Source organism: Populus nigra, chromosome 1 (genome assembly GCF_951802175.1).
Source record: "Populus nigra chromosome 1, ddPopNigr1.1, whole genome shotgun sequence".
Taxonomy (NCBI): domain Eukaryota; kingdom Viridiplantae; phylum Streptophyta; class Magnoliopsida; order Malpighiales; family Salicaceae; genus Populus; species Populus nigra.
The window spans coordinates 33,614,089-33,640,618 of record NC_084852.1 but is presented as its reverse complement, the minus strand read 5'-3'; the positions used below and the strand labels follow the sequence as shown (position 1 = coordinate 33,640,618).

Here is a 26,530-nt window from a genome sequence, read left to right as displayed (position 1 = left end):
TGGAGCACATATCCATTAACAAAATACCCATTGTAGCACTTAACTTTTCTTTCAGGGCCCAGGCTTAGTGAAGACAATGACTTAACAGCACTCCTCCCATTTGATAAACCTTGTATGTAATGTACATCAATAAACAATATATATTTTTCTCGTAATGACATGCATACAGTAATTTTACAAGTGAGGATGAGTTTGTGATAGTACTTACATGTGTTTTGAACCACATGGTAAATTGTTCATATTGTAATTGAAAGATCTGGGATTCGGTAAGCTGTGAATTATTGGACAACAAATATTGTCGATATTGCCTGCAAGTGATAATGACAGTATAATATGTTCAAGGTATATAATCTCAAGTATATATATTATTGACAAAGTTTAATTAGTATTACATATATATATATACTTACTGAACAAAAGGTCTCAGCTCATCACAGTTAAATATAACATAATTGTGTGCTTGTTTGAACTCTATTTCTAACAAATATCTTTCTCTTATGTCATTTTTCGGTATGGGTCGTCCAAGATTGGAGAATATTCACAAGTTCCCACTAGAAAGCACTTCACTGCCATCATCATGCTGGGGAACGCGATTGATTCCCGTTCTCAGTTGAGGTTTGAAATAGTACGAGATAAATGTTGAGATTTCCTCAACAATATAGGCCTCACAATCGAAGCCTCAACATGCACCTTGTTCTTAACCTTTTTCTTGAGATTGAATAAGTACCTGCATTGAATTAATCAAATATTTTCAATTAAGAAAAAAAAGAAAAAACTTTTATATATGAATTACATTGCAACTATAATATCTAACCATTCGAATAAGTACATCCATCTATACTGGACTGGTACTCCAACTTTTGCCTCAAACGGTAAATGTATGAGAAGATGCTCCAACTTTTACTACGACCAATAATTTACTGTGGTTCGTACAACCATCTCATAATGGTTCGTCAGAATCTTTTAACAAATAAAAAAACCTAGTTGCATCTACATTAGGTTCTTCTTCTACGATTGGACATTGACTAACATTATCTTGATTCATTCTCATTGCATCGATAACCATATTCCTGTAAGGATTAATATTGTTATTTGTCGCTTCATGCACGTTTCTAGCACTAGAAGTTGACCCAATTACCCTTTCTTCCATTCTCTTCTTACTAACAAATACTTCTCTGTGTGCATACCGACACTGATAATTCTCCATAAACCATTTGTGTAGAAGATGCATCATTACAACGTCTTGATGCAGATACATTTTATTTTGACACTTCCTGCATGAACACCTAATACCGACTCCAGTAAAATTTCTGGGAATAGATGTTGCGAAATTAATAAAACCCTGAACCCCGTTACAATAATCCATCCTCCGCAATCCTTGGGGTGAATTTCGATACATCCATGAACAATCATCCATGACTTCTATCGAACCTCTATAAAACTATGATGACAACATTTATTAATTAACTATGTTAGGTAAATAAATTTGTAAAAATATTGATTTACCTCAAAATTATCCAACAACCATTTACAATTTCTCATAAAAATTAAATATTAATGATCAATTATCAACATCCATACAAATTAATACATATAAATTTACAGAAATTACAACTCCGCAATACCATTAATAAAAATTAAAACGGACCCGTTAAACAAGCTATTAATTATTTCAAAACAACCCATGTAATTTGCTAATTCAATAAAGTTTCAACAATTTACAAACAAATACAATTTTATAAAATCTAAAACAAACCATAACAAGTATAAAATCTACAAGTTTGTTTGAGAAATAACAATAAAACATGTACATATACTAACAAAATACATATACTAAAAAAACAATAAAATTGTCATTTAAATGTTAAAATTTAAAAAGATAGAATTACTTACAAAAACTGATAAAATCCATCAGTAAATCAGAACACGGATATTGTGACCACAAAACTTCAAGAAATATGATTTGTTGTGCTGAGAAGAGGGAGATTTTTTTTGGGGGGGTTGTTTGTAGTAGGGGACAGTTGGGATTGGAAAGAACAATGAGAAATATGGGAGGAGAGAGTCGGCAGAATGGGCATATATTAACTTTTGCTGAAGGATTCACCGACAGAATTATTCTGTCTGTGATTCCGTTGGCCATTCTAACGGCAAACAAGGCACGTCACTGTACGGAAATTTCGCTTTAAATCCCTCGGTGATTCCGTCGGCATGTTAAATGGTGAATCGATCATGTCACCGTACGGAGCTATCGTTTTGAATCCCTCAGTGATTCCGTAGATAAAATCACCCGCAAAAACCTTCACGTCAGCGAACCGCCCTTTTTTTCTTCCAAATATTTCGTCCATCATTCCGTCGGTAAATACCGACCAAATGTGTCTGTTGGTATATATTGGCGGAATGACAAACGGAAAAATTTTGTCGGTAAATATGACCTTAAATTACCGACAGAATTAGGCCGTTGGTAATTCTGTTGGTATTAAGCGAATTTCTGGTAGTGTATTCTCTCTCAACCAAGTGATTCTAATCAATTAATTGACTTAACATACTCGAATTTAAATGTCCATACAATAAAAAAAATCACAAAGAAGTAAAAACTTCTCACTAGAGGAAGATTGTTTACTTGTCTCTGCATGGCTAAATACAAGCAAAGATCCAATTACAGGAGTTGAACAATAAACAAAATAGTTCTGGGCTCGAGTACATGCTTACATTGTAGAGAATGGAGGAAACTTGAATAATCGTTCCCAAATAAACATCTCAAGTAGATAGCAAGAAATAAATAAAGAAGTCGGTAAATTTGTTGGATTTGTTACTCAAATTGAAAATTGTCAGCAAAGTGGAATGACCGAAGAATCAAGGGTAATTTTAATATTCATTTTCATGTTAAATTGTTTAGCACATATTTTAACATTATTTAATTTCTCTATTTTTTTACCAAATTAATGATGCTCGACAAATGTATGCTTCTTGCGTTGACAAACGATGTCAACTAGAACATTGTTGGGTTATCTTAAGAAAAGAACCTAAATGGCAATTTGAACGTGCAAGTCAACATCAAAGGTCAAACAAGAAAAAAAAAGTCATGTCAATGCAAGTTCGGCTTCATCAACTCCATCTACCCCTAATTCTGTTAGTTTAGGAGAAGATAGTGAACCGTTGATTTATCAAGATAGATCAATTGGTCAGAAGGCTGCAAAGCAATGACTTAAACGTAAATAAGGAAAAGCTAAAGTTGGGAAGGCAACTGTAACAAATCTCTTACAACAATTCAGGGATACTCTAGATGAAATTGAGGATCGGAAGAAACAAGACAGAAAAATTTTATTAGAGCAACAAGCTATGATGATTCAATAAAGTCAAGAGAAACAAGAATTGGACAGGATTGAGAATGAAGAACAAATTGTGAAAATGGATATTTCTAATTTGGATCCAATTTCTGTAGCGTATTTTCAAAATAGAAAGTTAGAAATTATACAAAAAGGGGGTTTTAATTTTTAATTAACTAGATTTATTTGTTGTTTAATGTAATGTATTTTTAATTAAATATGTAGAAATTTCTCGGTTATTTTAAATATATTGTTATAAAAGTGCTATCAATTCATTATACCTTTTTGAAGTTCTTCTAACACTTAACAACAATAAGTAGGATTAATTAACTTAAAAGATAACAATCATAATGAAAAAAAACATAAAAAATTTGAAACTTATGATGACATAAGAAGTTCAAATCTAATGATTCTACTCGTTATCATATTGTTCCCATAAATGTTCAACCAAATCTTCTTATAGTTGAGAACTAGTTGCTCTATTCCTGATTCGATTATGAGTTTGAAGAAAATCATATAGTTCTGGTATTTCACCATGTGACACTGTTATAAAGGAATTGACTTCACGTTCATGGTCAAATCCAAGGTTCTTTGCTCCTTTATCCTTAATAATCATATTGTGCATTATTATGCAAGCTTTCATAATATTTGCAATCGTTTCTTCATTCCAGTATCGAACAGGTCCACGTACAATTGCAAAACAAGATTAGAGCATCCCAAATGCCCGCTCCACATCTTTTTTTTTTGCAGACTCTTGCTTACTTGCAAAATATTCTCTCTTTGCTCCTAATGGCCTTGGGATTGTCTTAATAAAGGTTGACCAATTAGGATAAATCTTGTCTGCTAAATAGTATCTCATTGTATATTCATGCCCATTAATTGTATAATTGACAGGAGTAGTACGACCTTCAGCAAGTGCATCGAAGATAGGTGACCGATCAAGAACATTAATATCATTTAATGATCCAAGCATTCCAAAAAAAGCATGTCATATCCAAAGATCTTGTGAAGCCACCATCTCTAGAATTATAGTTGGTTCACGACAATGACCAGTATACATCCCATACCAAGCAATTGGGCATTTCTTCCATTTCCAATGCATACAGTCAATGCTCCCTGACATCCCTAGAAATCCACGTTGCTCTCCAATTGACAATAATCAACAAATACCGGCCTCATTTGGTGCCCTTAGATACCAATCACCAAAAACTTCTACGATTGCTTTGACGAAAGCTCTAAGACTTTCTATCGTAGTGCTTTCTCCAATTTGAAGATATTCATCAGTAAGATCTGCAGGAATACCATATGCAAGTATTCTGTGAGCTGCAATTATCTTTTGAAAGCAAGATAAACCAAGAACACCAAGAGCATCTATCCTTTGTTTGAAATATGGATTATGAGCTTTCACTGCATATGCGATCCGTTGAAAAAGACGACAACTCATCCTAAATCTTCTTCGAAATTGACTTTCAGTGAATTTAGGATTTTCAGAAAAATAATAATTATATAACCTTAACTCACCTTCCTTTCTATTACGATTGACAATATTGTGACCAAGAATAGAACCACGATATCCTGTTCTCCGCCCTTAATTATTCAATTCTTTTTCAGTAACCATAGCGGTAATAACATGAAAAGCGAACACAGGAGTGTCATCATCAAAATCAAAAGCATCATAAAAATTAAAATTAGAATGATTCATGATGAATTTTAATGAAATATAATAAAGATTGGAGAGAGAAAAAATAATGAGAAAAAATGTTAAGGTATATGAGAATATTTATAGATGGATTATTTTTTCAAATTTGGAAATCTTAGAATGTTGACAGTTATTTTTTTAAAATTTAAAATTTTAAAATTTAAAATGTTGGTGGTTATTTTTTTAAAATTTAAAATTTTAAAATTTAAAATCTTGGTGGTCATTTTTTCAAAGCTTGAATTTTTTTTAAAAAAATTGAAAATCAAAATTTAAAATATTGGTGGTTTTTTTCAAAGTTTCAATTTGAATTTACTTTTAAAAAATTAAATTTTTAACAGTAACATATAAAACTGAAAATTAAAAATATTCATATAAATAAATTTTAAATTTAATTTTAAATTATATCTTTTAAGTTTCATATTACTTCATTAATTTTATATTACTTTTATAAATTGCTCATATTAATTATATAATTAATAATATCATAATTATATTATATATAAAATATCTAAATTAGTTATATAATTATATTAAAATTAATTTAACATGAAATATATTAAAATATAATTGGCTTTTCTAAATAGCTTTTTACTATTGGAATGCATATAATAATAATAAAAAAAAGCTATATTTATACTATTCAAAAAGTCATTTTATCAATTTGTCTCTATAATATCTAACTGGTCGAATAGGTACATCCATCTATATTGGACCGGTCCTCCAGCTTTTGCCTCGAACGGTAGATATATAGAAAGATGTTTCATTGAGTCAAAAAATGATGGAGGGAATATCATCTCAAGTTTGCATAGTGTCTCAACGATATTCGTTTGAAGCCTCTCAATGTGATCAACATTCAACTTGCTGGAGCATATATATCTGAAGAAATAACTGATCTCCGTGAGTGCATCCCATATTCCCTTTGGCAACAAATCACGAAAGCTAATGGGATGAGTGTTTGCATAAACACGTGGCAGTCATGACTCTTCATTCCCTATAATCTGCAATCATCTATATTAACCAGCCTTGATATGTTCGATGCATGTCCATCCGGAAAACGCAGACTCTTAAGCCATTTGTAGACTAGCAGTTGTGCGTTTTTCTCTAACACGAAGCTTGCTCTTGGTTTTGCGACCCGTGAGTCATCATAAACCAACTCCATATTTTTACGGTTATAGTATAAAGCTATATCCAATCTAGCCTTGATGTTGTCCTTTGTCTTCCCCTTCACATCCATGACGGTGTTGAAAATGTTCTCAAACATGTTCTTTTCGATATGCATGACGTTAAGGTTATGGCGGAGCAAATTGGTCTTCCAATAAGGAAGCTCCTGAAAGATACTTCGCTTTATCCAATTATGGGTCAAACCAAAACCAGGAAACTTTTGCTTGCCTGATTGAAGGCCAAACACAATATCATCGTACTCTGATACAACATCATGCAATTCTTCACTAGAAAGACGCGGGGATGCAACATCTTTTTCAACTCTGCCAATAAAGAAATCTTTTCTGTTCTTTCTATACCTGTGATTAAGTGGCAAGAAGCGACGGTGACAGTAAAAAAAAAAAGCTTTACCTCCATTTGCTAGCGTGAATACCTTGTTGTTTTCCATGCATGCTCCAACCAGAAAGCATTCCATAAGCTGTAAAATCATTGATAGTCCACATAAAAGCCGCCCTCATAAGGAAATTTTGTTTCCTCGATATATCATAAGTCAGAGCTTCGGAGGACCACAACTGCGTCAACTCATTAATCAACGGTTGAAGACAAACATCTATATTCCGCCCCAGGTTGCTTGAATCGGGTATGACAGTAGATAAAAACATGAACTCCGGCCTCATACATATTCCCGGTGGCAAGTTATAAACTGTGAGTATGACCAACCAACAAGAATAAGGAGCAGTAAATGACCCAAATGGGTTGAATCCGTCTGTACACAACCCAAGACGCACATTCCTTGATTCAGCTGAAAAGTGAGGATGCACACTGTTAAAGAGTTTCCACGCTTCGCCGTCACAAGGATGCACCATCACTCTATCAACCGCACCATGTAATTGGTGCCATGTCATGTCCTCAGCAGTCCTTGGGGACATGAATAACCTCTGCAGTCTAGGTGTGATCGGGAAGTATCTAAGTTTTTTATATGCCACTAAAGTCTTTACCATGCCAGTTCTAGGTTTGTAACGGGAATGCCCGCATGTCATGCACTCGGTCATCTCAGCATTTTCAAGGTAGTATAATATGCAGAAGTTATGGCACATGTCAATTTTCTAGTATCCTAAACCGAGAGGTTTCATCATGGACTTCGCAGCATAGAAGTTCTCTTTTAGCCTATTCCCTTCAGGTAAAATGCTTTTTGCCAATTCAATAATCTTATCATACCCGACCTCACTCAACTCGTGATCTGACTTGATGGTGAACAGTTGTGCTACAGCCGATAATTTACTGTGGTTCGTGCAGCCATCCCATAATGGTTCGTCAGAATCTTTCAACAAATCAAAAAACCTGGCTGCATCTGCATTAGGTTCTTCTTCTATGATTGGACATTGACTGACATTACCTTGATTCATTCTCATTGCATCCATAACCATATTTCTGTAAGGATTAGTGTTCTCATTTGCCGCTTCATGCACGTTGCTAGCACTAGAAGTAGACCCAATCATCGTTTCTCCCATTCTCCTCTTACTAACAAATACTTCTCTATATGCATACCAATACTAGTAATTCTCTATAAACCCTTTGTGTAGAAGATGCATCATTACAACATCTGGATGCAGATATTTTTTATTTTGACACTTCCTGCATGGACACCTAATACCACCTCCAGTAAAATTTCTAGGAATAGATGTTGCGAAATTAATAAAATCCTGAACCCCGTTACAATAATCAATCCTCCGTAATCCTTAGGGTGAATCTCGATACATCCATGAACGATCATCCATGACTTATATCGAACCTCTATAAAATTATGATCATGTATTAATTAACTAAGTTAGGTAAATAAACTTGCAAAAATATTACTTTACCACTCCAACAAACCAATCACAACTTCTCATAAATATTAAATATTTATTATCATTTATCAACGTCCATACAAATTAATATATATAAATTTACGGAAATTACCACTCCGCAATACCATTGATAAAACTTTAAACGAACCCATTAAGCAAGCTATTAATTATTTCAAAACAGAACATGTAATTTGGTAGTTCCATAAAGTTTTAACAATTTACAAACAAATACAATCTTACAAAATCTAAAACAAACCATAACAGGTATAGAATTATACATTCATATACTACAAGTTTGTTTGAGAAATAACAATAAAACATGTACATCTACTAACAAAATACATATACTAAAAAAAATTGACATTTAATTAAATGTTAAAATTTAAAAAGATAGAATTACTTACAAAAATTGATAAAATCCGTCAGTAAATCAGAACACGGATGTTGTGACCACAAAACATCAAAAAATATAATTTTTTGTGTTGAGGTGAGGGAGATTTTTGTTTAGGGGGGAGGGGGGCTGGTTGTTTGCATATGGGAAGAGTTGGGATTAAGAAGAAGAAGGAGAAATAGGGGAGGAGAGGGTCGGTAGAGAGGACATATATTAACTTTTTTTACGGTTTCACCGACGGAAAATCCGTCGGTGATGTCGTCGGTGATTCTGATGGAAAAATCGACACGTCACTGTACGGATCTGCCATTTCGAATCCGTCGGTGATTCCGTCGGTAAAAATAACCCCGCCAAAACCTCCACGTCAGCGACCCGCTTTTTTTTTAATTCGGAAACTTTTATATCCGTAATTCAATCGGTGAGTATAAAAAAAAAAGTTCTAACTTTCCAATCTATTACAAAATTTAAAAATATGTTTTTTTTTCTTATGTGTTTTTTTCAAGGAAAAAAAAAAACAAATCTTAAGTCTTAATCCAAGATGCTTGTAGTAAGATTATTTTCTTCTTCTTCTTCTTCTTCTTCTTCTTCTTTCTTCTTCTTTTTTATGTATCTGCCTACAAAGCAACATGAGCTTATTTCTTCATTCTTAAATTAGAACAGAAAAAACAAAAATATGACCTTCCTTCATCCAATATATCGGAGTTTATCAATTTTATTTATTTATTTATTTAAGAATGTTTGTCAAAAGAAACCATTTAGAATTAAATCTTTTTCATTCATTGATATTAATGTGAGTTGAGTTTTTTTATTAATAGAATAGAACAATTTTATAATGATCATATATTAACAATAAAGCATAAAAATCAAAGCATGATATAAAATAATTATTAGTTCATATAATATTTTAACTTTCATTTTCCACAATAATAAAAACATAACTACTAAGATTTAAATAATCGTAATCTCATTATAATAATAAAACAATATTAACTATTTTAAATTATAATTAGAGTTAGAGCTCCATGCAGCAGCAAAACGATAACTGTGCTTTATGGTGAAAGCTGGTTACTTTCGAATCTCTCCCATCCCCTGAGACCTGAAATAAATCCATGCAGCAGACTTGGTTTCAAGTATACACCAAACATGAATTGAAACTAACACACCAGCAGCCACAGAACAGGGACATTCGCTAGAGCTGCTCTAGGCAGACATGGCAACCAGTTCACTTTGTGCTCCTACTCGATAGTCCAGACATGGAAAATGGGAGTAAAGAGTGCAGAAAGGAAAGGAATTTCAAGTAATGAAGGCTGTTTCTCTCTATTTGAGAAGCACAGAATTTGTTAGCATGTTAAAAGGGAAAAGGGAAAGGGAAAATTTCACAAGCCATGTTCCATACATACTCACAACATGAGTAAACAACACAGCTTATGGTTATCAACATGACAGCTTACAATACATACCCGCAACCTACCACCAGTTCAAACTGAAAAACATGGCAGGCCCTCCTATGTTACACAACGTTTTTTTGTTTTCTATTCTGCATTTTTTTCCGTCTTCACCCTCATTTACAAAGATCAGCTGGATGTCCAGATACTAGGTTCTTTGTCTGACTCTTCGGCCATTGGTGTCACAACCATCTGAAAGTTGGGCCCATACACTCCGTGACTTTCCACCTTCACTGCTGCAATCCTCCTCACAACCTGCCACCGTCTTCAATACTCTGGTTGCAGTGATGGGCAGTTCTCCTTGAGGTAGGCAAAGCCATCTGGCCGCATTACAGCTGCAGTAATGATGCCCAAAGGAGATGAGAAAACCGTATCAAGCACCAACAATTCATCATATATTGAACAATGAGGCATATCTATAAATCTCAAATTTCCAACTGTGCAGTTCATGAATAAATGGAGATACAGATATATAATGTACACCTGTGGTTAATAGTAGCAATAGTTTGCATTATGTGATGCTTTTAAGTTTCAAGTGAAAACCTTGACACATTACTCCAGTGGGAACATTTGCTTCCCTCATAAATACCACTTCATTTACTTCTGTCCTCATTCCTCATTATCTTTCCGTACAAGTTGGGCACACTATGAAGAGCTTCATTTTAGATGTGCGAATTTAAGACAATTTTGCCTGGCTACACAGATGTATGAAGTGGAACATGATTGCCAAGCAGTTAATCTATGCCCTCCAAAGCTACATCAAAACAAGGTTGATGTGATTGATGTGAGGCCCTTCTCCTACCACCACCAAGTGATAACTTGGCAACATATTTATGCAGAGGACTTATTTTTTTACAGTTCTTCACAGCTGGATTTCACAAAGGCCCTTAGCCTATCCCCTCAATTAACACTGTTTATTTTGATAGTCATACAATTCTCTAAATAATGAATGGTAAGGGAAATTCAAAAGGGGAGACTAGAAATTACCTGCAAGGTTTTCAGCAGCGAATTTTAGGCAAACAGCTTTTAACTCTGTCGCGTGATGACAGTCAGCCAAGGCAAGGATGCTGGAAACAGAATTCACAGATATATCCTTGCAGAGATGAGACTCGCATATCAATCTGAGTCTGTCCAGACCACACCTGTCTGCTGCAGCTAGCAGCTTTGTTGTTAATGTTTCAGACACGGAGCAGACAGGAGAAGAGCTAGAAGTTGCCATGTCCACATCTTCAGTGAGAGTATCTTGGTATATGAAGTGCAGCATAGCCTGTAGGGAATCACATAAGGAAATAAATAAACACAGAAAACCAACAAGAACACAAATCCTGACCCAATATGCCTTGAAAAGATTCGATCTTATGGGAATAAAAATCACCTTGAAAACCACAGGTTCTAGATCAGAAATGACAATCTCTTGTTCATCTTCCTCTACGCCATCATCAAAAAATTTAGATCGAAAAAAAGGAGATCGGGCAGACAACACCAACTTGTGAGCATGGAATTTTTCCCCTGCCACGTTAAAAATAACATCTGAACCTTCCATATTGTCGAGCAGCATGCCAAAATGAGCTCCTATATCAGACTCTGGAACCTGAATTGAGTTTAACTGGGAACAATTTGTTGCGGAAACTACTACTCCAACAGTAGAATTAATTTTCAAGCAATCATCCTTAAGGTAATCGGATGATTCAAGCATTGCTCGTCTGAAAACTCGCTTGTAACCCCTACATTAAAGAAAACAAGACAGTATAAACATCCAAGTCCAAAAGTTGCCATTGAATCATTTCAAAATAAGGACCTAGCCTGTCTCAAATATATATCTCAAAAGTCAGGAAAATTGGGAGGTTGAAATTCAAATATATTGAACATTTTACATATCCACACCAAGCAGAAGGAGGCAAACGTACAAAGGAAATAATAGAGATAAAGCAGGGAAGAGGGTAAAAAAAGGGGCCACTTAAATAAAATGAATCAAAATTTTAGTCTTAACTCTCAAGTCAATGCAAGGAAGATGACATAAATGCAGAAGAAACAAATATAAAAGATTAGCCATGACTATTGCTGAAGCTATGCAAAATCACACTAGAAAGCTGGGATAGAGCCCTGGTACCATAAAGGTGCACGATCAGTGCTTTCTGTTTCTGACAGTTAATTAAACTTCAACACCTGTTCACAGAAAGTATGCATAGAGAAAGTGGAACACTCTGAAGAAAAATAATTATCCAAGGAATGAAAACCATTAAAGAGAAAGAAAACAAGAAAGTTAAATAGAGGAAAAGCAGGATGCAAAAGAAAGCAGATCCAAAGACTTCAAAAGTGTTTTAGAGTAAAACATATAATAGGAGTGCCCAGATTATCTAGCAAACTCGAAGTAAGATGCTCAACCACAAACTCTACATCACACAGTGGAATAACATCCCAAGTTCAAGGTGCTCTTCTTTACCTAATCATCAATGCCAAACGTCCATCAATTAGAGAGCTGATTCACATTTTCAATTGTATAAGTTCTCGAAAATCTTTTCAAGGTAAATATTAACATTGATGAGCCTAACCCTTATAAGCTAGAATGGAATGTAAAGAGAGAGAATATTCAGCACCCTAAAATGTTCCTAAATTTTCAGAAGAGTCAAGCAGCATTTAACGGTCTATGTTATCTGGTGTGTACTTTCTATACTTAAAGAGTGATTTCTACAGAAGGCATGCTAATCACAGAGTTGTTACAGAAGTAGAAGTTGTCATTTCCATCTTAATATGGGTCGACCATGACTACTATGACCTCTATGATTTGAGAATTGGAGACAGAATCACAGAGATTAGTTGTACCTTAAAAATTAATGGAGTGAAGAACAGGTTCTGAATTACAAACAATATCCCTTCAAATTCAGTGGAGATGTAGAACCTGGACTACACTGACTAAAGATCTCCTTACAGGTAACTTTTTTCAATTCAAAGAACATCATCAAGCTCTAGCATTAAACAGCAAACTTATAGGAACACCATCACTTTGATCTTGCTAATTCACATCAATTTAACTTTATTTCGAAATAATTACTGAGCTAGTGGCGTTTGATTTCTATAAATCACTGAATTGATACAAGAATTCTAATTTGACTAAAGCCACCTTCACAACCTGGAAAATGATTGAATACATGTTAGTTTAACCTAACCCTATCCCCTTGTAGCTCTTCAAACCGAAGCCGGCAAGGTCATTTAATGTCAAGACAAGGATGTGGATAACCACATCTTGATTTCCCTCGATTTTTTTTTTTTTGCATCTTTTTACTTCTCTTTGTTCAGAACTCTACTTTTCAGAAAAATCTATCCAATTTGTTCATGGGTCTGTGCCTGGTCCTTGATTCATGATGATTTTGATCTCAAGTTTTTAAGTTCAGATCATCCTGCCTCGTCCAAAACTTTGAAGATACTCTAACAATAATAAAAATATGTAATATTTGAAAAATAATTAAAGACACTACAAATATTTAGAATCAATTTTTTCTTATGATAAAAAAAAAACAATTTCATATTGTTAACCTAGGAACGAATTTATCCCAATCGTATGTAAATTTCATGGGAAACTCCAGCTGGGTAGAATTCACACAATCGACTTCGCTTGTTAATCCCAATCTTTTTTATTTTTATCTTGGTTTGCTAAGAAGGTTTTTGAATTCACGTATTATGATTCAAAGTATGTTTTACTTAAAAATATATTAAAAAAATTAATTTTTTTTTAAATTTGACATTAACATATCAAAACAATTTAAAAACATAAAAAAAATAATTTTTTTTAAAAAATCGTATTTCCAACACTGCCTAAAAGAGTGTTTGGGAATGCGGTGCAAACCATGTTCCCAAAAATTTTGAAATTTTTTTGTTTTTTTGGCTTAAAATAAATTTTTTTTATGTCTTCAGATATATACTAATGTCAAAAATAATTTTTAAAATAAAATTTTTTTATTTTGATACATTTCTAAACGAAAAACACTTTGAATCGTCATCGCTAACACAATCCCAAAAGGCTTTAATATAGGAATTCTTACATGCGTTGATCCTTGGCCATAAAAGGAACTGCGCTAATGAACTTCCACTGGTTCATGAATTGCAGTTATATATCTTTTGCAACTTCCATATTCAGCAAAAGCTAGCTGATAGGAAAGCTATTAATTAATCAATCAGGACCTGGTAGCTTGATTTCATTGTTAATATTAGTTTTGGTAACTTCTATGATAGTTTATCAGTCTGAATCCCATCTCCTTTATTTTATGATGTGGTTAATTCTAATAAAGATTTTACAATGAGTTCTTTCAAGCTTAGGATTGGTTTGACCTAGCCAGTAATGGAAATCATTGTGACTGTTTTTTTTCCCCCATTAATTAGGATTAAAACATATTCCTGTAAATATGTGCTTAGGTATATTTTCTAGGGTGTCAAATTAATTGTGAGATTTTGTGAGCTATTATTGATTTTGTAACTATATGCAAGTGTTATCAAATGATCCATGCATTGCTTCATTGTTAGCTCCAATACACACTTATGCATTGCCATTGATGCCACTGTTGAGAAGAGACAGAGAATATGGTTGAAGTAATAAGAAGATTTGCAGAGAAGAATAATGAAGAGAGGAATAGAGAAGAGAAACAATGGGTAAGTGAATGATTTCTGATTCAGTTTTTTTATTTGCTTGTAATCGTTGCTATTTATACATGAGCTTAGCTGGGTATTATCTATACAAGATTCCCGTTGGTTATAACCAACTGTAACAGAATACAATCTTCAACTGCTATCTCACGGCTCAACATCCTCCCTTGAACTAATTTGTCGATTAGTTCAATTTTTGCATCATACCCATGCCTAATTTGTCCCTTAGCTTTAAGAAAGCTTCCAGCTTTAGTGGTTTCGTCATGATATCTGCAATTTGCTCTTGTGTGTTGCAGTATACTAGTTCCACAACCCCATCTCTTGTAAGATCCCTTAGGAAGTGAAATCTGACATCTATGTGTTTGCTTCGACCATGTAGTACTGGGTTTTTTGAAAGTTTTATAGCAGAATTATTATCACAATAGATCACTGTATTAGTCACTTGTTCAAGACCAATATTGCCCAGAATTCTTCTTAACCAAACTCCTTGACAAGCACAGGATGCGGCAGCTATAAACTCTGCCTCTGTTGTAGATAATGTCACCACGGGTTGTTTCTTACTGGACCAAGAAACAGCTCCTGTACCAAGCATAAACACAAACCCAGATGTACTCTTTCTGTCATCAACATCCCCAGCATAATCACTATCTGCATATGCTCTTAGTTTTCCTTCATCCCCTTTTCTGTATATAATCCCAAATTTTGTAGTTCCCCTGAGATACCTTAGTATCTTTTTGACAGCTTGAAGGTGCATTTCAGTGGGTCTTTCCATATATCTACTGACTAACCCAACTGCATACATAAGATCGGGTCTAGTGACTGTCAAATATAGCAAACTGCCAACTAATTGCTTATATTCTGTAGTATTTACACCCTTTGCATTTTCTTCATTCTTTGTAAGTTTGCATCCTGGGACAATTGGATTCTGCACTGCATTACTATGTTCCATTCCAAATCTTCCCAACACCTCTCTAGCATACTTCTTTTGACAGATGAATATCAGTTCTGCATTTTGTATGACTTCCACACCTAAAAAGTACTTCATTCTTCCAAGATCAGACATGTCAAACTCTCTCATCATTGAGTCTTTGAAGCCTTTAAACATGCATTCACTATTTCCTGTAAAGATAAGATCATCCACATATAGACTTACAATTAGCATATTGCCTTTGTCACTGGTTTTTGTGAATAATGTATGTTCACAGAAGCATTTTTCAAAGCCCTCTTTGACAAAGTAAGTCTCAATTCTGTTGTACCAAGCCCTAGGGGCTTGCTTGAGTCCATATAATGCTCTTTTCAGTCTGTACACCTTATGCTCCTCTCCTTGTTTCTCAAATCCTTGTGGTTGTTCAACAAATATGGCTTCAGCTAGCTCTCTATGCAAAAAAGCACTCTTAACATCCAGCTGATAAACATACCAACCTTTGTGAGCTGCCAATGCTAGGATAGTTCTGATTGTATCCCACCTAGCTACTGGTGCGAATACTTCATTATAGTCAATTCCTTGTCTTTGGGAGTACCCCTTTGCCACAAGCCTTGCCTTGTGCTTGTCCACCTTTCCCTCTTCATTTAATTTGGTCTTGAATACCCACTTCACTCCTATAGGTTTTGCTTTAGCTGGTAGGACAGTTAATTCCCATGTATTGTTCTTTTCAATGGCCTTTATCTCTGTATCCATTGCTGTTCTCCACTTTTCACTTTTGATTGCTTCTTCAAATGTGACAGGGTCCTCTATAGAGATGAGCATTGCAAGATTATGTCCTCCCTCTTCTTCTCCTTCAGATAGTGCTTCATCAGTCACATAATCTGTTAACCAGGTTGGTTTTCTTCTGCACCTTTCTTGCTTGTCATTCTGTGATATTCCATCAGGTAGACTATCTACAAGACTACTTGATGAGTTATCATTGTGCACACCATCAACATGTTCAGGATGATTGTTTACACCTTCAAAACCTCCACTGATCTCACTGTCTTCTTCCTCATTAATGTCTGCCCATTCTAACTCTTTATGCTTCAACTCTTCTGCACTTCTGTCCCACTCCCACTTTTCATTTTCCACACATACTACATCTCTGCTAGTGATGATTTTCTTTCCCACAGGATCATAAAGTCTGTACCCTTTAGACTCTTCACTTACTCCTAACCACACACATTTGAAACTTTTGTCATCTAACTTCTTGCGTTGATTGTCAGGTATGTGAGCATAAGCCACACATCCAAACACACGGAAACACTCAACACTAGGCTTCATGTTACTCCAAGCTTCTTCAGGAGTAGTATTGGGAACAGCTGTGGTGGGGCTTCTATTTATCACATAGATGGACCAATTTACAGCCTCTGCCCAGAATTGCTTTGGTAATTCCTTCCCTGATAACATGCTGCGCACCATATTCATTATGGTGCGATTCTTTCTCTCTGCAACCCCATTCTGCTGTGGGGTGTATGCTGTGGTAAGTTGTCTCTTGATTCCATGTGTGCTGCAAAAATCATTGAATTCACTTGAGGTGAACTCTCCCCCTCTGTCAGTTCTTAAACAACTGATTCTTTCACCACTTTCTTTTTCCACACTCACTTTATATTTATTGAATATAGACAGTGCTTCAGATTTGTGTAATAGAAAATATGCCCAAGTTTTTCTACTATAATCATCTATAAAAGTGATTATGTACCTTTTCCCACTGTTTGATTGTGGTGAAATGGGTCCACAAATATCTGCATGGACAAGTTGTAGTTTCTTGGATGCTCTCCACAGACTTTTCTTTGGCAATGTCTCTCTATGCTGCTTTCCTTTCATGCAATCTTGACAGACTTTTAATGAGTCATTCAGTGCAGGTAAACCCTTGACCATCTCCATTGAAACCAAGGTTTTCAGCCCCTTGAGGCTTAGATGCCCATATCGACAGTGCCATAGATTAGTGACATCTTCAGATGTTGCTTGTAGATAACTAGCCATAGGAGTTATCACAGTAGCAAGTATGGGAAATATTCTGTTAGATGACATTTGAGATTGCATAATCAAACCTTTCTTAGGGTGATAAACCCTACATTTGTCATCTTTGATAAGAATTGCTAACTGTTTTTCTTGCAACTGGCCTATGCTCAGGAGGTTGTTCTTTAATTCAGGTATGAAGTATACCTCTGTGAATACCTGTGTAATTCCTTTGATGTTTAGCTTGATATGTCCCTTTCCCATAGCCATCATTTTTGAATTGTCTCCAAGCTTTACAGTTCTTCTAAACTTGTCATCAAATTCAAAAAACCATTCCTTGTTGCTGCACATGTGATTGCTGCAACCTGAGTCAAGAATCCATACAACTTCTTCTTTTGCTTCTTCACGATCCCCTTCATCTTTGTAGGCCATTAATAACATCTCTTCTTCCTCATCTACTTCTGCAAAATATGCATTCCTGTCATTTCTGTTTCTAACAGGACATTCGTATTGAAAATGTCCTAGTTTTTGGCAGTTGTAGCACTGGATCAAGGCTTTGTTGTAGGGCTGTCTTCCCCTTCCTCGACCCCTTTCCCTGAAACCACCACGAAATCTTTCCTTCCCTTCAGTTCTGTATTCAATTCTTCTTCCTATTTTCTCTGAATTAGTAATGTTTAAAGCCTGCTCTTCTTCTTTCTGACCTTGCATCCTCTGTTCATGAACTAGGAGACTGCTTTGAAGTTCATCTATTGACATGGTTGAAGAATCATTAGATTCTTCAATAGAACAGACAACATAATTGAATTTTGAGGTCATTGACCTTAAAATTTTCTCAACAATTACATTCTGCTTCATACTTTCTCCATGCACTTGCATTTTGTTTGCAATAGTTAATGTTCTTGTAAAGTACTCATCAACCTTTTCCCCTTCTTTCATGCCAAGAACTTCAAATTCTCTTCTAAGTGCTTGTAACTGGGCACGTCTCACTTTGGTGGATCCTTGATATTTCAGTTTCATGGAATCCCAGATGGCCTTTGAAGTCTCCTTGTTGAGTATAGTTTCAATGATGGTTCTGTCAATGGCTTGAAATAGGTAGTTCTTGACCTTTAAATCCTTCAATTTTTCTTCTTCAATTACTTTCTGTTGTGCTGTTGATTGTGCTGCTGATTGCACTCCTTCTCCTCTTGCTGCACCAATCCCTTTTTCTATTAGACTCCAGTATTCTTTGGACTTAAGAAAGTTCTCCATAAGCATAGACCAATGGTCATAATGACCATCAAATCTTGGTATTGCTGCTTGCACAAAATTGTTTGATTCTGTTGCCATTGATTGATCTTTTCTGCTTTGCTTTTCTTTTTCAAGAAAACTCAGTTTCTTGATGTTCTTTATTTGATTTTAGTGATATGGCTCTGATACCATATGTTGAGAAGAGACAGAGAATATGGTTGAAGTAATAAGAAGATTTGCAGAGAAGAATAATGAAGAGAGGAATAGAGAAGAGAAACAATGGGTAAGTGAATGATTTCTGATTCAGTTTTTTTATTTGCTTGTAATCGTTGCTATTTATACATGAGCTTAGCTGGGTATTATCTATACAAGATTCCCGTTGGTTATAACCAACTGTAACAGAATACAATCTTCAACTGCTATCTCACGGCTCAACAGCCACTACGTACTCAAGGCCAAGCAGCTGGTTGGATCTATGCTATCTCTCTGGGACTTGCATGTAGAGTTTTTATCTATGTTGCCATCAACCATATATCTCATAGCTAAAGGATTCCATCCACAAGCTAAGTTGTACTTCGACACTCCATTCTTCAAGCTTGTTGCTATGTTCCTTGGGGTGGGAGTTATTGCAGTTGTTATGATTTGGGATTAATTAAAATAATTCTGCTTAATGTCCATGCAGATAAATGAAAAAAATATGTGTGTGGCTGCAGACTGGGAGTTCGTTTTTCCTTTGTTTGCAGTCACAACGTTAATTAAACACAACATTCTAATTACTTCAGGCAATTCATGCATGCTTAAGCCATAAAGAATATATATAAGCACGAACTTAAATAAAATCCTTCCTGTGTATGATCATTTTTCCACTGCTGAACTTAAGGTATACTAAGATCTTAAGCATGCATTAATGTTTTTGGTTGCTACATTATAATAGTCAGGGCTATACCATGTGATTCGCATAAAATGGACGCCTCAACAGTTAACTCCCACATGATATTTGTTACTTCTAATTAATTCGTTATAATTGTAACTTCATGTTTAAGAATATCAAGAGATTAATTGCTTCGCTATTTACAAAAAGAAGTGACTATATATGTCAAACAAACTCAATATTCTCTATATATCGATGATCATTCTTTTGTTGCTTGGAAGTAAGGTGGATCAGATGTCCTTCTCTTCCCTGGCTTTGTGATTTTTCAAGTGTGGTTGGCACATGGGTTATCACCAACCACTGTACATGTCCCACAGTCCCAGTGAGGACGTAAGTCTTGTATGAAAATGATCATTAGCATGGAACGTTAAACTTACTAAAAAACAACATGTTCAAGGGCAAATGGGATCTCTTTGATTGCCCTGGCCATCCACAACAACGGTTTGATCTTCGAATTCTGTAGCTGAATAAGATAGAGGTTTCCATTTTTATTTGCAGATACGTAGGCGCCCCCAATATATATATCCTTGGGACATAGGTTTTGGCATGACTATGATAATCTTTCCCATCCCTCATATTCTCCTGCTTTTTTGGTGGAAGATACAGTTCATCACTTGATGTGGTAATAATAAGTCAAATTTCATTTACAAGCTAGCATGCGACTTTGTTTATAGGTTTTTGAGGAAAATTTTCTACGAGAAGAGTTTTCAATAAAAAGGGTTACTTACGAAGAAGGAAAATAAATGCCATGCTGACATTTCTTTCGATTAACCAATAATGGTAAATATTTATGTAATTAACAAGTTGAGGCAATCGTCCACCATATTATTCAAACTAAAGCTAAAGCACAGGTAAAATTAACTAATTAATTGACTTTGATTACACTCCAACTCAAACATGAACCGACAGTAGGTAACTCTCTCTCTCTCTCTTTTGTCATATCTGAGACATCTGATTGCCTAATGAACCAGACACTGCTGCTCTAACTATAAGCTATTTGCCTATATAAACACCCTCCACTGGGTCTAATGATCATATAATTCCAGTAAGAGAAGCAAAGTTTTGAGTTTCACCAATATTACCTAGCTCCTATCTCCATCCATCTTTCTACCCAGTAGCGAATTTAACTTCACTTTTGGTACGTAAAGCATGGGTGCTTCAGTCCCTGCATCGCCAGAAATTCTTCTGACAATTCTACTCTTTGCTATGAGCTGCCTCTGGGCCTTTCCTGAGGTTGTCGGTGCAAAGCATGCAGGCATTACGAGGCACTACAAGTTCAACGTACGTGTGTGTGTGTGTGTGTGTGTGTGCACTTTGCGTATGCTAACACTCAGCTAAGCATTTAATTTTATGCTTTTGTCTGGCTAGCTAGCTCATCATCATGTTCATATGCAAGTAACATTTGTTAATTAATTGTAATTTTCTTTCAGATAAAACTGACAAATGTCACCCGCTTGTGCCACACTAAGAGCATGGTGACTGTTAATGGGAAGTTCCCGGGGCCTCGCGTAGTTGCCAGAGAAGGTGACCGTTTAGTGGTGAAGGTGGTCAATCATGTTCCAAATAATATCAGCATCCATTGGTATGAAAGTGATCGAGTTTTCTGTTGTATGGCACTGTTATTCATGGATTGATTAACAATGACATGTAGTTAAATTATATCTATATTTGGTGGTAATTAATACTAATATTAACGTCTACTTTTGGTGATGAAATGGATTGAATTGAACAGGCATGGAATTCGACAACTTCAAAGTGGATGGGCAGATGGACCAGCATACATCACGCAATGCCCTATTCAAACAAACCAGACTTATGTTTACAACTTCACTATTACAGGACAAAGAGGAACTCTCTTCTGGCATGCTCACCTCTCATGGCTTAGAGCTTCTGTCTATGGACCCCTTATCATCTTACCTAAGCGCAACGTTTCTTACCCATTTGCCAAACCCCACAAGGAAGTGACTATCATGTTGGGTAATTATTTACCTTTTTTTTTAGCCTTTTCTTCGTATCTTCTAAGGATTAAATATCCAGTCTAAAAAATCCAATCAAAACCGATTTTATTTTCAAATACTGAACCAAAGGACCAAATCTATCAGGTGCATTCTAGTTTTATTTTTTAAAAACATAATAAATATCTAAATGGGTTTTCTTTATTTGATTTCTCGGTTCGATCTTTTTTATTTCTAAAATCTAAAACTAAAATCAAACTAAACCAATTTTTTAAAAAAATTTCTAATCAAATCTTCTGATTTAATTTCTCAAGTTGATTTTTACAAATATTCTAAATAATTCAGTTATTTTACTCACCGGCTGTTATCTTCTGCAAAGTCAAACAAGCTAATTAAAAAAGCATTTGATTGAATAAACTACAGGAGAGTGGTTCAATGCTGATACTGAGGCAGTGATTAGCCAGGCTTTACAGACAGGAGGGGGGCCAAATGTCTCTGAAGCCTACACTTTTAATGGACTTCCAGGTCCATTGTACAATTGCTCAGAAAATAGTAAGTGATCATAACTCTTTTGGTCACCCAATTGATACTTGAAAGCTTATTTTACACACACAAACACGCACTTGGACAGTTATTTTTGTATCATATGTTTATAACTTGCAGATACATACAAGCTAAAGGTGAAGCCAGGAAAGACATATCTTCTCCGATTGATCAATGCTGCACTCAATGATGACCTCTTTTTCAGCATTGCAAACCACACCTTCACTGTTGTTGAAGTGGATGCTACTTACGCGAAGCCTTTTAAGACCAACCTCTTGGTTATCACAGCAGGACAGACCACAAATGTTCTTCTGAAGACCAAACCCATTGCCCCCAATGCATCATTCTACATGTTAGCAAGACCATACTTTACTGGCCAAGGCACATTTGACAACACAACTGTTGCAGGGATACTCGAGTATGAAACTTCTTCAAATTCGACAGCTTTTAAACCAACCCTTCCTCCGATTAATGCTACAAATGTCGTCATGAATTTCACAAGAAAACTTCGCAGTTTGGCTAATTCTCGATTCCCGGTTAATGTCCCTCAAATAGTAGATAAGAAATTTTTCTTCACAGTTGGTCTAGGAAACAGCCCGTGCCCAAAAAACCAGACATGTCAAGGGCCTAATGGCACGAAATTTGCAGCTTCTGTTAACAACATCTCCATGGCTCTCCCTTCATCAGCACTCCTTCAATCCTATTTTTTCAAAAAATCAAATGGGGTTTACACCTCTGATTTCCCAATCTTTCCTCTCCATCCATTCAACTACACAGGGACCACACCAAATAATACTTTTGTGACCAATGGTACCAAGCTTGTAGTGGTACCATTTAACACAAGTGTGGAGGTAGTGATGCAGGGCACTCGTATTTTCGGTGCTGAGAGCCACCCTCTCCATCTTCATGGCTTCAATTTCTATGTTGTTGGAGAAGGGTTTGGAAATTTTGATCCAAATAATGACCCCAAGAACTTTAACCTTGTTGATCCTGTTGAAAGGAACACTGTTGGTGTGCCTACTGCTGGTTGGGTGGCAATTCGTTTTCATGCAGACAATCCAGGTTCGTAGCACTATTTCTTAACAGTAATGATAATAATAATAATAATTAATAAGTTAAAGCACACCCTTTCCTTTTTCATTATATTATTTTTAGGATTTTCGTTTATTCTACTAACGTTTTCTTAATCATATCAACATAATTAATGTGTTGTGACGCAGGAGTATGGTTTATGCACTGCCACTTTGATGTCCATTTGAGCTGGGGGTTAAGGATGGCATGGATTGTCTTAGATGGAACACTTCCCAGTCAGAAGCTCCCTCCTCCACCATCTGATCTTCCCAAGTGTTGACCAATGCTAGCTATGATCATGATTTTTTCTTCTGGGTTGCAAATTCTAACTTAAAATTTTGTGTTGTTGCTGCTTCCCTAATGTTTTCGTTGAAAAATTGTTAGTTGCCCACCAGCATTCTTATTGGATTTCTCTGTATTTCTGGCTTGCCATTCTCACAAGCTGACTATCGAGTTCACTGGAAAAGAAAACGTGGTGGAGGTTTTGTAATATATCACAGAGTTCATTGCGCTCTTCTTTAGAGCATAAATAAAAATTGTTCATTGATGAAATAACAACCCTCTCTCTCACTCATCTCATTTTGTCACGTATATATCCTTTATTCACCAACGAGCTTTCGCTGGAGCATGAAAAAATGTACTTTTGACACGTCATCTATGCTCTTGTCTATGAATGACCAGCAAACTAAGACCCCCTTTTTTTTTACAAGTTTGAATTAATTTTTTTTTATGAGATGTAGATCAGAAAGCTTTAAGTTTTTTATCCATGAAAAAGAAAGATATAGATTTGATATTTAATAATCACTATCTTTTAAAAAAACTATACTAATAACTAGTACATCGCAACAAAATACTTATGTTTGTAACATTTACAATAAGTTTAATGAAAAAAAAACTAGTGTTATAATTTTCATATGTGTTTTTAGAATGTATTAACAATCAAATGCATATAACTATATTTGTAAATTAAAAAATTAATATATATTTTTTTATCATTTTATTATCAACATCAATTTCAACTATAATTTAAAAAAAAACCACCCTGAATATATTTTTTCTGTTAAACAACAACTTCATTTACAATTTTAACAAAATATATATTTTAATCAAATCAATCACAATTAAAAATGATTTTTTAAAATTATTTTCAGTGTTTTTGCCGTAGAAAATGCAAGTGTAAAAGGAGTGTGCCGCATTGTTGAAAAAGCCTAAACCTCTCATGTGTCATTCTACCCTAACATTGTGGGTGTATACAGAAAAGGCCATTGAATCAAAGAATATAATGTAAACCTTGATGGATTCTGCAAAATAATCTGTTGAACAATGTAATGCATCGATCAAGTTAATGTATAAATGTTTTTTATCTTGTTATGGAAGAAGAGAAAGGCATAGCGTGAGAAAGAGGAGCCTATAGGAAAGCCAAGGTTGACTTCCTGCAAAACTAATAAAAAGCTTTCATATAGAAACCTTCCTGAAATGCTCAGGCAAGTCATCCTTGGCTCCCACGCAAGGCTCTGATCCTCATGTTAATTAGACCTCTCTTCTCTCAATTCATATATATATATATATATATTCAATGCCAATTCTACATGTCGAAGTCTTTATTTATAGGCATAGAAAATATCACTTTTATAATGCTCTATGTTCTTGAGGATTTCTCCGATTTCATTGCATTTAATTTATGCAACTCAACATTACATTATTTGAATGCCCATGATGGGAAATATTCCTCCAGATTATATCCCTCTTAAGGGTTCTGCAAGAATTTATGCAGAAAAGGGGATTATCAACTTGAAAGAATTGATTTCGTTGACCCCGACATCCTTCAAAGGCTATTGATAAAATATATACATATTCATGCATATAGTTTATCTGAACAAATTAATTGTCTTGCTTAGTCTTTACAGGCCCATAATTGATCATCATTGTTGTTACCCAATTTTCGACCCATCTTTTTGATAAAATTTTCGGAAAATCTAAAAATAGAAAAAAACAACGAAAATCCAAAAAAAATATGTTTTTAATATATTTACATCGTTTTAGGCATTTTCAACGTCGTCTAAAAAAGAATTTAAGTTTTCAAAGGTTTTTTGAACGCGTTCGACTTTTCATGCGTCATTTTTAAAATCATTGATTTTCCTCATTTAAGTCGACGTTGATATTGCTCGTTTTCAAAAAATACAAAAAAATAAGAAAAATCAAAATTTACAAAAAAGAGAAAGTTGAGGGACCAATTTTGAGGCCCAAACATTATTTTACCTATATATAGCAGCCTTCAACACACATAAAAGAGAGGGGGGGCAATTTTGAAACATTAGACAAAAACACAAAAAAATAAAAAAAACTAACCCTAAACCTTATCACTTTCAAAGCCAGCAGACGCCCTCATCCCACTAGCCATTTTTTTTTCTTTCTCACAGCTTCCAGTCGCCGCTTACCATCTGCATTTCCATCATCTCCCCTTCTCCTCAGCGAAAAAAAAAACCAAGACCAACCCCTCACTTCCTTTGGTTCTCCCTGGAGTCGACTGAGAAGAAGACCAGCGCTTATTTTCCTTCCTTCTCCCACAGCCCGGTCATCAACACACAGCCCATCTTTCCCAGCTTCTTCCCCCAAACCAAAGAACCAGCCATCGTTGATCTCCCTCCCTCATCCCCGCAGACCTGGTCATCTCCTCCTCTCTCAGCCGACCCATCGGCCTCCCTCTCCGGGTCAACGAACAGACCCGACCACAGACCGGGCTGTTGTTTTGAAATCAACAGATGTTTAGCATTTTATTCTGACAAAATATTTTGATCAATCTCCAACATGCGATAAAGGTTAACCAATCCTGAAGATTAAAAGTGTTTTGATTACAGAAATGGCTCGATGCTTGAAAATGACATGAGGTGACCAAACAATTTTGAACTCATACCTTCTGAAATTGAACCACACATCATGTAGCTAAATTTTAACAGTATGCATAATGACATGTAGTGGATTCAGTAGTTATGGACTCGTGAATCATTGACTTTTACAAGTCCCAATCATTACACTGGATGAGGTTAAAATTTATCAGTTCTAACCGACCTTGCTTGAAATGAGAAAAGGCCATCTTTGTTATCCTTTCACATTTCTTGAAATATTATCCCTTGCAGTCCCATTTTGAGCCTGGTAAAGTATTTTCTTTCAAAAAGAAACCCTGACTAGGATCACACCCCACACTGGGGGCAGATGAGAGATATGTTGGAGACATTGATATAATTAATGGATAAAGGGGAAGGCTTAGAAAAAAAGTCCAATGATTGAGAGAGGGCTACAAGAAAACACATAGACTGGGGGGCATATAAGAAAATTTTGAGGAAGTCTATGAAAAAAAGAAAAA

General features: G+C 35.3%; 1 protein-coding gene, 2 long non-coding RNA genes and 1 pseudogene across 3 annotated transcripts; 3 read left to right on the top strand and 1 right to left on the bottom strand.

Annotated features, from left to right (window-relative positions):
• Positions 1-9,725: 9,725 nt before the first annotated feature.
• On the bottom strand, positions 9,726-12,617 carry LOC133681472 (BTB/POZ and MATH domain-containing protein 4-like; annotated as a pseudogene).
• A 1,810-nt stretch (positions 12,618-14,427) lies between these two features.
• On the top strand, positions 14,428-16,773 carry LOC133705345 (uncharacterized). Its single transcript, XR_009844249.1, has 3 exons — positions 14,428-14,516; positions 16,236-16,327; positions 16,704-16,773. It is a non-coding gene; the product is annotated as an uncharacterized LOC133705345 (long non-coding RNA).
• Positions 16,774-18,442: 1,669 nt separating this feature from the next.
• Positions 18,443-19,104, top strand: LOC133702074 (uncharacterized). Its single transcript, XR_009843652.1, has 3 exons — positions 18,443-18,531; positions 18,839-18,949; positions 19,069-19,104. It is a non-coding gene; the product is annotated as an uncharacterized LOC133702074 (long non-coding RNA).
• A 1,523-nt stretch (positions 19,105-20,627) lies between these two features.
• LOC133702750 (laccase-2-like) lies at positions 20,628-23,593 on the top strand. Its single transcript, XM_062127076.1, has 6 exons — positions 20,628-20,878; positions 21,028-21,179; positions 21,330-21,574; positions 21,976-22,104; positions 22,216-23,157; positions 23,316-23,593. The coding sequence occupies exons 1-6, from the start codon at positions 20,747-20,749 to the stop codon at positions 23,444-23,446; spliced, it is 1,731 nt and encodes a 576-aa protein (XP_061983060.1). The 5' UTR covers positions 20,628-20,746; the 3' UTR covers positions 23,447-23,593.
• Positions 23,594-26,530: the final 2,937 nt, after the last annotated feature.